Raw genomic sequence first — 13,066 nt, forward strand, 5'->3', positions numbered from 1 at the left:
TCTTAGGGCACTACAAATACAGCCTTACAGATGATAATGGGGGACGGGGGGGAAAGGAACACCACAAGAGACGCTGGACGGCGATCGTGGACACTGCGAGAGTGAAACAGCCAGTTCTAGTGAAGTGGCTGTTATTTTTATGGAGCGTCTTACACGGTTTTTACAGCGCAGATTGATTCTGTCAGAAGACCACTGTAAATCATGTGTTGTGGAATAAACGCGCCTGTTATTGGGATTAACACCCATTCGCCGTGTGTCTCGGACTTTCCATCTCAGTGCTCATTACAACAACAACAACAATAATAATAATAAATATGATATATATTATATAATTAATATATAAATAATTTATATGAATTAGCGTACTTTTGAAACTTCTTTTAAGGAATCTTTTTGGAATCGAAAGAAGCGCAGAGTTGGATGACTTAAGCTGTGTAATTATTTTCTGCAGTTCAGACGAATTTATTAAAACAAAGATGATTAAATAATTACAGTACAACGTATGTGGCTTGACAATGTTTATTTTCACGGTATTGTTATTTTTCATATTACTTTTTTTTTCGTTAAAAAGCATTACAGTTGGCTTTTGACGTCTCTGAAATGAGTTCCGATGCTGGTTTACCAAACCACCGACAGCACATAACATACTATTGGATTATGTAGATTTTCATTTATCAGTTTAGAGCAACGTTTCTCAACCGTTAAGTATTTACGACCCGAGTTTTCATAACAGTTTTAATCGCGCATCACTAACATTTTTTTGAAAGGAGCCTACTAATACAAATTTGTTCTTTTTAAATTAATGATATATCATAGATGTAAATTTTATTATACCTACTTAACGACATTTATCTAACTCTATATTTATTTTTCTAGTATCAGAATGTAGTTTAAGTTAATTTGTTTTGGTTTCAATAGATGTATTTTTCATATTTTCGATTCTTGTTTTCTTTTTATCACATCTTCGCGCCCCCATAGGGGGGCCTGCCCCACAGTTTGAGAACCACTGGTTTAGAGAAACAGGTTTGTCTCTCACCCTGCACCACTATGTTGTATTTGGCTTCGGAATGTCATAGTCTTACTGTTAACTTATTCTTCCTCCATTTACTGTCGCATCTTACACATACGAACAGTTGGGAGTTATTCAGAGTAAAATCGCAGTGGGTGATTTGACGACACGCTGTTCTGGGATGACTTCATCAGCTTCCAGTCTCCGTTTACAACTGCAACGTCCCACCTTCATATTGAAATCAGTAGCCGTGTCTGAATTGGTGCGACTCTCGGGCTATCGGGTCTTGTCCAGAAAGCGGACGCCATCTCCTTCTTGTTGTTTGTTTTCAACTGGCCTACCCCTACTACAAACCCTGAACTTAAGGTTCGTGGGGGTAAGGCCAGGTACCCCAGGGTCCCTAATCTTAAAAACAAGTGTGCTAAGCAGGGGTCCCTAACTCCAGTCCTGGAGGAACACAGCGGCTGCAGGTTTTCATTCTAACCCTTTTCTGAATTAGTACATGAGTTAGTCGCGATGAAATTATTGAGATGGGTCCGGCTGCAGACGTCCGCAGCTCCGCGAATCAGTAGCTCTTCTGGACAGCCAATTGGATTGCGGGTTTTTGTCACATGACTCACTTGACTCGAGTCAGATAACCCTCATTATAACCACAGTGAAACCAGGCGTTATCACTGACGAGTCACATAAGGCGACAGCCTCCTCAATGAAGTGGAGTTCTGGTGGTCCACAGCTGCAATCAGTCAGTTTCATACCTGCTTTGTCCTGAACAGGGTCGCAGGGGTCTACAGGAGTCTATTCCAGCAAGAATTGGGCACGACAATGCATTACCGAAAAGGAGGAGAATCCAATGGCACTCAGCACAGCTGAGCACTGGCACGGTGCTACAATATTTGTAATGGCAACAGAGTAAATCTTTAGGACAGCACATTTAGACATTATTCAAGATTTTTATTCTTTTCCTTATTTATTGTAGAAAATGGGTGCCCACACTAACTTGTACAATTATTGCAGCATTTTAATGACGCCATTATCATAAGATTAAAATGAATGCACAGACTGATCTTAGGATTTTAGCGCTTTTGTCTGAGTGAAACTATACGATCAACAAGGGCTCATATAGGCGCTTCCTCCGGGGGTCTCCTAAAAGCTAAAGGCTGTAATGATTTCTGTAAACCACTAGATGTCACTAATTTTCTTTTCCCATCACAATCGGAGAGGAGCTTCAGGGGGCTTCACCTGCCCATCACCTACCGTTAACATCTCAGTAGAAACCCAAGAAAAAATGTTTAAAGCGTTCATCATAAACAGGTCACAGAACTAGTAAATGTAAGATAACCAATTATCAAAGCGTTTATAACCTAGGCCATTTACATCATCTATTAAATTAAAAAATAAATGTCATCATTATACAAAAAAGGCAGGACGGCAGGATAAAATTAAGTGCGTTTAAGCCTACTAACCACACAGTTTTACAGTTGCGACCGAAAAAATAAAGGTTGATCAATGTGGATTTCTGCTGCTACAGCTTACTTGCCAAATGGCTTGTTTAGCCAGACAAGACGCCAAGGAGAATTTAAAACTTCACAAAGTTCAGACAAACACAACAGGTAATCCTCCATTATCTTCTCATTTCAAATACTACACATATGTGACAGAATGTGTCCCGATTCGTGCTCAACATTGACCAGGGTAACAGGGAGAGTAAATGTGTGCATTGCCAGTTTGCACAATATGGCACCATATGCTTGCCAAGTATTATCTCAGTTCATCCCTCCACCTTGCAATGCGACCTGCTGGTTTCAAAGTCATAGGCAAAACTTAAGGTTTTGTATGGATATTCCCACCACCATTCTGTCTCTAGGAATCGATTAGATGATGTTATCCTACTTGATGCAATTCTGGTAAAATATATCAAGGCTTGGAAGGAAAATGTTTAGGCCACATAAATTACAATCATGAAGACTAAGAGGAAAGAAAGAATGTTATTAACATATTAATATGAATTTAAAATACCTATTTCACAATTGCAAGTTACCCCTTTTTACAAAACGGTATCGTTTTGGTGTTGGTACTGAAGCCAAAAATGTTGTATCGATCCAACACAATTCCACCATATTCTAACACAGGGAAAGTGTATGTTCTCAGCCATTTCTTTTTGAACATCACCATATTTACAGTTGAAATACCTTTTTTCTAAAGTGTGAATTTTTGAATGATTGTGAATGTTGCTGCTATGGGAAAATCTTCTGCCAAATTCATGACCGTGGAACAGTGTGACTTTTTAGGTGGTTCTGAAGACTGCTGCTATAGAAGAATCTTTTGCTACATTCAGAACAACAATATGGCTTCTCTCCTGTATGAATTTGTGTGTGCCTCTGAAGAGAACTACTGTGGTAGAATTTTTTACCACATTCAGAACAGACATATGGCTTTTCTCCAGTATGAGTTTGTATGTGCCTCTGAAGAGAGCTACTGTGATAGAAACATTTACCGCATTCAGAACAGACATATGGCTTCTCTCCAGTATGAATCTGTGCGTGCTTCTGAAAAGCACTGATTTGAGAGAACTGTTTACCACATTTAGAACAAGTGTATGGCTTCTCTACGGTATGAATTTGTGTGTGCCGTTGAAAGGAGTTACGGTGACAGAATCTTTTACCACAATTAGAACAGACATATGGCTTCTCTCCAGCATGCATTCTCTTGTGAGACTGAAGACTGCAGCTTTTGCTGAATTGTTTGCCACATTCAGAACAGACATATGGCTTCTCTCCAGCATGGATTCTCTTGTGAGACTGGAGACTGCTACTGCTACTTAAGTGTTTGCCACATTCCAAACAGACATATGGCTTCTCTCCTCTGTGAATTCTTAAGTGGGTCTGAAGTCGGCTGTTAAGAGGGAATCGTTTGCCACACTCAGAACAGCAAAATGGCTTCTCTCCAGTGTGGATTCTTGTATGTCTATAGTGACTTGAAAATTCAGAAAATCTTTTACCACACTCAGAGCAACAATAAGGCTTCTCTCCAGAATGAATTCGTTCATGGCATTGAAGATGGCTACTGTAGTAGAATCTTTTACCACATTCAGAACAGCCATATGGCCTCTCCCCAGTATGAATTCTTGCATGCCTTCTAAGATGGCTACTGTCAGTGAATCTTTTTCCACATTCAACACAGCCATAGGGACGTTCTCCAGTGTGGATTCTTGCATGTCTTTGAAGCCTATATTTGTCAGGAAATCGCTTATCACATTCAGAACAGCAATGGTTTTTTTCATTAGTATGAATTCTTATTTGTTCCTGAACGCTACTGTTATGGAGAAATCCGTTTACAAATTCAGAACAAGAATGGGGTGTTAGTCTTCTATGAACTGAGTTGTGATCTTTAGAGTCACATTTGATTTTAAATGTTTGTCCACACCCTTGGCTGGGATGTAAAACCTCTTGATTGGTATTATATACTTGTTGTTCATCAGTGTTGATGACTCCTGTTCCTGTTAGTTCACCACCAGGATGAGAACCAGACTGAAAAGAGGCCGCTGTCAAACTCTCTGATCGTCTCATTGTCCCCTTGCCCTGCTTCTGTTGCAGTCTGCACTGAAGAGAAGGCTGAGCAAATGAAGACAAGGCAAAGCTGCCATTCTCCTGGAAATCTGGAACAAAACAAACAATTTTGTTAAAGCTTGTTAATCCTCATTTTTTGTGATGTTACTATCATTTCACTTAAGCCATTCCTCCAGACCTTTAGCAGGGCCCTTCAGTGGATGTGCTATCGTCAATGATGGACTGAGACCAAATGTGTATTTTGTAATTTGGAGTCATTTATTAAAGAGTTAAAATGTCACATTTAAGCTCCTTGGCTTTTTCTAAAAACAATCTCCTTTGCTGTTTTACTCGGTAATAAAACCATAACAGACCAAATTATACTATATCTTAACACTATTGATTTGAATATTTTTAAAATTTTCATTGAATTTATTAAAGTGCTGCTGCCTTGCAGTAAGGAGACCTGGGTTCTCTTCCTAGGTCCTCCCTGTGTGGAGTTTGCATGTTCTCCCCGTGTCTGCGTGGGTTTCCTCCCACAGTCCAAAGACATGCTGGTTAGGTTCATTAGCGATTCTAAATCGTCCCTAGTGTGTGTGTGTGTGTGTGCCCTGCGGTGGGCTGGCACCCTGCCTGGGATTTGTTTCCTGCCTTGCGCTCTGTGTTAGCTGGGATTGGCTCCAGCAGAGCCCCGTGACCCTGTAGTTAGGATATAGTGGGTTGGATAATGGATGGATGGATGAATTTATTAACAGTACATAACATTTCATACAATCAAGTCAAACCTAGCAAAAGTGAAATCAACTCAACCCCCATCCATGAGAAAGAGAGGAAAGCCAACAGCCGGAGTAAAACTTTTAAGAGTAGTAAAGAGAGAAAGGAGTCTTTTCTCCCTGATATAAATGTTTATTCTAAAATGTTATCAATTAGGTTTTAAAAACAATTTTCAAACCAATCCTCTAAGTGAGAATTTGATTTTGTCCAATTTCAAATAGTATATAACATCAGTTACCCACTGACTTAAAATAGGTGAGTGTTTTGACTTGGTAGAGTAATATACTGCTCTACTTTTCCCTATTGTATTACTAATATGTAGCCTTTGTCAGAATGCCTAATCTCACAGACCTACCACTTTTTATAAGGGATTATTGTATATATAGTGCATCTGGAAAGTATTCACAGCGCATCACTTTCTCCACATTTTGTTATGTTACAGCCTTATTCCAAAACGGATTAAATTCATTTTTATCCTCAGAATTCTACACACAACACCCCATAATGACAATGTGAAAAAGTTTACTTGAGATTTTTGCAAATTTATTAAAAATAAAAAAATTGAGAAAGCACATGTACATAAGTATTCACAGCCTTTGCCGTGAAGCTCCAAATTGAGCTCAGGTGCATCCCGTTTCTCCTGATCATCCTTGAGATGTTTCTGCAGCTTCATTGGAGTCCACCTGTGGTAAATTCAGTTGACTGGGCATGATTTGGAAAGGCACACACCTGTCTATATAAGGTCCCACAGTTGACAGTTCATGTCAGAGCACAAACCAAGCATGAAGTCAAAGGAATTGTCTGTAGACCTCCGAGACAGGATTGTCTCGAGGCACAAATCTGGGGAAGGTTACAGAAAAATTTCTGCTGCTTTGAAGGTCCAAATGAGCACAGTGGCCTCCATCATCCGTAAGTGGAAGAAGCTCCAAACCACCAGGACTCATCCTAGAGCTGGCCAGCCATCTAAACTGAGCGATTGGGGGAGAAGGGCCTTAGTCAGGGAGGTGACCAAGAACCCGATGGTCACTCTGTCAGAGCTCCAGAGGTCCTCTGTGGAGAGAGGAGAACCTTCCAGAAGGACAACCATCTCTGCAGCAATCCACCAATCAGGCCTGTATGGTAGAGTGGCCAGACGGAAGCCACTCCTTAGTAAAAGGCACATGGCAGCCCACCTGGAGTTTGCCAAAAGGCACCTGAAGGACTCTCAGAACATGAGAAAGAAAATTCTCTGGTCTGATGAGACAAAGATTGAACTCTTTGGTGTGAATGCCAGGCGTCACGTTTGGAGGAAACCAGGCACCACTCATCACCAGGCCAATACCATCCCTACAGTGAAGCATGGTGGTGGCAGCATCATGCTTTGGGGATGTTTTTCAGCAGCAGGGACTGGGAGACTAGTCAGGATAAAGGGAAAGATGACTGCAGCAATGTACAGAGACATCCTGGATGAAAACCTGCTCCAGAGCGCTCTTGACCTCAGACTGGGGCGACGGTTCATCTTTCAGCAGGTCAACGACCCTAAGCACACAGCCAAGATATCAAAGGAGTGGCTTCAGGACAACTCTGTGAATGTCCTTGAGTGGCCCAGCCAGAGCCCAGACTTGAATCCGATTGAACATCTCTGGAGAGATCTTAAAATGGCTGTGCACTGACGCTTCCCATCCAACCTGATGGAGCTCTGCAAAGAGGAATGGGCCAAACTGGCCAAGGATAGGTGTGCCAAGCTTGTGGCATCATATTCAACAAGACTTGAGGCTGGAATTGCTGCCAAAGGTGCATCGACAAAGTATTGAGCAAAGGCTGTGAATACTTATGGACATGGGATTTCTCAGGTTTTTTACTTTTAATAAATTTGCAAAAACCTCAAGTAAACTTTTTTCACGTTGTCATTATGGGGTGTTGTGTGTAGAATTCTGAGGAAAAAAATGAATTTAATCCATTTTGGAATAAGGCTTTAACATAACAAAATGTGGAGAAAGTGATGCGCTGGGAATACTTTCTGGATGCACTGCAACTTATCCCCACCTTCCCTTCTATATCTGTAACCTCAGGCAATTAGATGTAGTAAAAAGACAAGCAGGAGTTAAGTTACACATAAAATAATGTATTACTGATAATATTCATAAATAATAACAAAATGCAAAGTACATTTGAATATTGGCAACCATACAACCTGATTAAATGGTGATGTATAGTTTCAGGCGGCACACAGACTTGTTAGTTATTTAAAATGTCTCTAGTTAAGGCAGCTTTCTTCAGAACAGGCCGTATGCCTGTTCCAAAATGGCTACCAAGCTGTGGTCTCCATTGTGTTGTCCTTTCAGTTCATGGTGTGACGGTCTTCATCAGTTGTTGGTTAGTAAGAGAGAGAGATTGTGAGGTTAAGCACATACTTTTATAGATGTTCTGTCCAACACCTAGAGCCAATAGGACATCATGGTCCTTAAAAGCTTCTGATCCAAACCAATTCCAAACAGCCACACTTCAGACCAATGGGGGAACTGGAACATCTTAACACCTGCCCCCAAACCATATGTTAAAGTAACCTGGGTTCCTTGCGGGGGTTGAAAGACTTAAGCAAAGAAACACTCGCCAAACTGGTTTAAGGCACATCGTCTCCCAACTCTGTCATAAAATTCAAAGAGACTCAGTCGTAAAGGGGGGTGGGATAAACACTAAATTACACTGCTTTGCCTAAATTACACATAAAGACATACAAAATATTTATCAAGTTATATGTAAAATTTCACATCACAACACTGAGTTAAGATTCTTCCAGTTGAGCAAGATAAGTCTATGCGCTAATAGCAAAGTGAAGGCAATTACAGTTTGTTTGGGCTTTAAGTGGAGAAGAACATCTGTGAGCCCACCAAACAGAGCTGTTAGTGGATTAGGAGGGATTGTGACTCCAATAGGCATTTAAAAAGTTTAATCCAGAATGATGTTAATTTGGTGCACACCCAAAAGGTGGCCCAGTGAAGCTGGGGCTGGATTGCAATGTTCACAGATTTGGTCATGCCCTGAAAAAATTTTGGACAAATTTAAATGTGACAGATGTGCTCTATAAAAGATTTTAAGTTGAATGAGTGAATGTTTTGCACATATGGATCTTGAGTGTATTCTGTGCATGGCTGCCTTCTAGTCCGTTTCTGAAATGTTGAGTAAGAGATCCTTTTCCTCACTGTGCTCTGGGATCTTTGAAAGGGTCTTATATATTATTGAAATGCTGTCTGAGTCCTCAAGACTGATCAATATCTCTTCTGCAATAGAAACAGGTGGGAGGAGAGGAAAACTGGGCAGATTTCGTGTAGCAACATTTCTAACTTGGAGATAGTGGAAAAATTGTTTTGATGGGAGATCAAATTTGAAGTGTAACTGTTCATAGGATGCAAAGCCATTATCTATATAGAAATCTCTAAAGGATTTAATCCCATACGTTTTTGCAAACATTAAAAACTGTGTAGGTTTGAGAGGTTGGAAAAAGGGGGTTATCATGTAGAGGTGCCACAGATAACAGCTTCTCTAATGTAAAGTGCCTCCTACATTGGTTCCATATTCTAAATGAGGGAAGCGCAATCGGGTTGTTAGTATATTGGCGATGACTTGTACTTATTGGGGTGCAAAGCAAGGAATATGATGAAGTGCTGCAGGATTTTATTTCTATTGAAGACCAAGCCTGTGTATGTTTGTCTGTTTGTGTCCATGTCCAGGTTTTTATAGCTTGTATGTTTTCCACCCATGTGCAGGACTGCAGTAGCTACAGGGGAATAAAATTGATGAGCCACAGCATGAAGTTATGGGAAAGAATAGTGGAAGCTCAGTTAAGAAGTGAGGTGATGATTAGTGAGCAGCAGGATGGTTTCATGCCAAGAAAGAGCACCACAGATGTGATGTTTGCTCTGAGGATGTTGATGGAGAAGTTTGGAGAAGGCCAGAAGGAGTGGCATTGCGTCTTTGTGGACCTGGAGAAAGCAAATGACAGGGTGACTGAGAGAGGAGCTGTGGTATTGTATGAGGAAGTCGGGAGTGGCAGAGAAGTATGTAACAGTTGTACAGGATATGTACAAGGGAAGTGTGACAGTGGTGAGGTCTGAGGTAGGAGTGACTGAGGTGGGATTACATCAGGGATCGGCTCTGAGCCCTTTCTTATTTGCAATGGTGATGGACAGGTTGACAGATGAGATTAGACAGGAGTCCCCATGGACTGTGATGTTTGCTGATGACATTGTGATCTGTAGCGATAGTAGGGAGCAGGTTGAGGAGACCCTGGAGAGGTGAAGATATGATCTAGAGAGGAGAGGAATGAAGGTCAATAGGACCACCAAGACAGAATACATGGGTGTAAATGAGAGGGAGGTCAGTGGAATGGTGAGGATGCAAGGAGTAGAGTTGATGAAGGTGGATGAGTTTAAATACTTGGGATCAACAGTACAGAGTAATGGGGATTGTGGAAGAGAAGTGAAGAAGAGAGTGCAGGCAGGGTGGAATGGGTGAAGAAGAGTGTCAGGAGTGATTTGTGACAGACGGGTATCAGCAAGAGTGAAAGGGAAGGTCTACAGGACGGCAGTGAGACCAGCTATGTTATATGGGTTGGAGACGGTGGCACTGACCAGAAAGCAGGAGACAGAGCTGGAGGTGGCAGAGTTAAAGATGTTAAGATTTGCATTGGGGGTGACGAGGATGGACAGGATTAGAAATGAGGACATTAGAGGGTCAGCTCAAGTTGGGAGACAAAGTCAGAGAGGCAAGATTGTGTTGGTTTGGACATGTGCAGAGGAGAGATGCTGGGTATACTGGGAGAAGGATGCTAAGGATAGAGCTGCCAGGTAAGAGGAACAGAGGAAGGCCTAAGAGAAGGTTTATGGATGTGGTTAGAGAGGACATGCAGGTAATGGGAGTAACAGAACAAGATGACAAGGACAGAAAGATATGGAAGAAGATGATCCGCTGTGGTGACCCCTAACGGAAGCAGCCGAAAGAAGAAGATGATGTTTTCCGCCCAATAATAAAATTGAAAATTAGGGAGTGCCGTGCCGCCTTCTGATTTAGGGCATTGTAAGGTCGCCTTTTGAATGTGTGGAGTTTTCGAATTCCAAATAAATGAGGTTATGATTGAATCTAATTTTATAAAAAAATGTGTTAATGTATATGGGGATGTTATGAAATAGGAACAGAAGCTTAGGGAGGATATTCATCTTAACAATGTTAATTTTTCCTGCTAAAGTAAGCATCTATGCACATCTTGTTTATTTCTATCCATGCAAACAGCAAAACTTTGTTGAAAAAAAGAGCTTTATATTTACCTGTGATGTTGACCCCTAGGTATTTAACCTGATCTGCGATGATAAAAGGGAAGGTCTCCAATCTAATATTGTTTGCTAGAGAATTCACTGGAAAGAGCACACTTTTGTTCAAATTCATTTTAAGTCCAGATATCTTTTGAAATTCTGGTAGTGCTTTTAGGGCTGTAGGCATGGAATTGTGTGGGTCTGATATACACAGTACCGTATCATCTGCATATTGTGATATTTTCTGTTCAAGTCCTTCTCTCTCTGATGCATTTTGAAAGGAAACAGCTAGTGGCTCAATGGAGATTGCAAATAGCAGTGGTGACGAGGGGCACCTTGTCTGCTGTGAATAAAATCCTTCCCTGAAAACAATCCCTCATACTTTTGGACATTTCCAAGGTGCCTGCAGGCCATTCAAGACAGAAGCCCCGAGCTCTTTTTTTAATTATCATTTGTCATACCTAGCATACCTAGAGAGATGCAGAAAGAAAGAGCCAACTCCACAACGATAGTGGCCGGGCTTAAAACTAAAACTGGGGCCCTGCAGCTGTGAGACGACATCTGTATCTTCGGTGCTGCAGTCACATTGCGGTGATTGGAATTGATTTTGTAACAATCAAGCGTTTATTAAATAAAAACAAAATAATGAGGAAGCAACAACAGGATATGATTAGAGTGATGCATAACATATTATTTATCTTAACTTTCAGTAAGAATATGATGAGGTGCCACATGAGAGGCTGGACCTGAAACTAAAAGAAGTGACAGTTCAGGGTGTGGTGGGTGCAGGATTGGCTGAGACACAGGAAGTAGAGAGTGATGACGGTGTGAGGAGTCAGAATATAGTGAAGGTAAGAGTGGTGTCCAGTAGGGGGCAGTGTTGGGGCTGCTGCTATTTTTAAAATATAGAAATAACTTAGATAGGAATATAAATAACAAGCTAGCGAAGGTGCCACAGGAGAATTGGGGCATCAAACTAAAAGAAGTGGCAGTTCAGGGTGTGGTGGGTGCAGAATTGGCTCAGACACAGGAAGTAGAGGGTGATGACGGTGTGAGGAACCAAATCAGAATTGGCTGATGATAAGAGTGGTGACCAGCAGGGGGCAGTGCTGGAGCTGCTGCTATTTTTTTATATTTATAAATGATTTAGATAGGAATAGAAGTAACAAGCTGGTTAAGTTTGCAGATGATACCAAGATAGGTGGAGCAGAGGATGATGATGTGAGAGTGGTGTCCAGCAGGGGGCAGTGCTGGGGCTGGATATACAAGTGATTTGGATAGGAATTTAAATAACTAGCTGGTTCAGTTTGCAGATGATACCAAGATAGGCGGAATAGCATATAATTTGGAATCTGTTATATCATCACAAAAGGACTTGGACAGCAGACAGGGTTGGGCAGATGAAATTTAATGTCAATAAATGTAAAGTATTACACACAGGAAGGAAAAATGTAAGGTTTGAATACATAATGGGAGGTCTGAAAATTGAGAGTCCACCTTATGAGAAAGATTTAGGAGTCGTACTGGACTCTAAGCTATTGACTGTCAGACAGTGTTGGGAAGCCATTAAGAAGGCTAACAGAAGGTCAGGTTATATAGCGCCTTGATGTGTGGAGTACAAGTCACAGGAGGTTCTGCTCAAGCTTTATAACACACTGGTGAGGCCTCATCTGGAGTCCTGAGGGCAGTTTGGGTCTCCAAAAAGGACATAGCAGCACTAGAAAAGGTCCAGAGGAGAGCGACTAGGCTGATTCAGGGCTACAGGGGATGAGTTATGAGGAAAGATTGTAACGGCCGACCCCTTACCCAGCCGGCAGACACACTACCAGGACCTGGATACATTACTGAGTTGAACCTACTTATACCAAGCCGTACCTCTGACAGATAATATTTTCCCCTCAAACGATGATTAAACACAAGCAAAACAAAAGCAGATATGTAAAATAAGTGTATAAATATATTAAATAAAACACAATGACAAAAACAATAATACAAATCCTCAATGTAGAATATATCTATATATGTATATCCTTCCACCAAAGCAGCAAAGTGAAACCACCACATACACAATAACAAAACCTCCCTTGCCCCTGCAATTTATAACAAACACAAAACACAAATAATAACAATGGATGAATACTGAAATGTCAATGAATGTGAAATGGAGTCCGGGTAAATCACTGTCCAGAATACGGATGACTGATCAAAAAAAAAAAAAAAATTGTTGTGTTTGAATCTCCTGAATAAAAATGGAACAATCTCACCGTGCTTCCTCGGCGTATGGTGGATAATAAGTTGGATACTGGATGGATGGATGGATGCTCAAAATTTGCCCTACCAAAGTTCAACTTAACAATTTTAGTTTTTGCATTCTACACTCTTACAAAATACTAAAAACTGTACGAAATACAGAGAATTGCAGTTTACACTTTGAAAGTAATGGTCTGTCT

At 41.0% G+C, this 13,066-nt stretch overlaps 2 protein-coding genes across 2 annotated transcripts in view; both read right to left on the reverse strand.

Annotated features, from left to right (window-relative positions):
* The window catches only part of LOC114641660 (gastrula zinc finger protein XlCGF26.1-like), a 180,039-nt gene that overhangs the window by 45,166 nt on the left and 121,807 nt on the right, over positions 1-13,066 (reverse strand). The gene's annotated exons all lie outside the window — the stretch shown is intronic.
* Positions 1,972-13,066, reverse strand: part of LOC114641671 (zinc finger protein 420-like) — a 66,357-nt gene continuing 55,262 nt past the window's right edge. Inside the window, exon 5 of the mRNA XM_028790691.2 lies at positions 1,972-4,664. Within this exon, the coding sequence (XP_028646524.1) occupies positions 3,268-4,664 (1,397 nt within the window). The 3' untranslated portion in view covers positions 1,972-3,267. The remainder of the gene's footprint in view (positions 4,665-13,066) is intronic.

This window comes from Erpetoichthys calabaricus, chromosome 5 (assembly GCF_900747795.2).
Source record: "Erpetoichthys calabaricus chromosome 5, fErpCal1.3, whole genome shotgun sequence".
NCBI classification, from domain to species: Eukaryota; Metazoa; Chordata; class Cladistia; order Polypteriformes; family Polypteridae; genus Erpetoichthys; species Erpetoichthys calabaricus.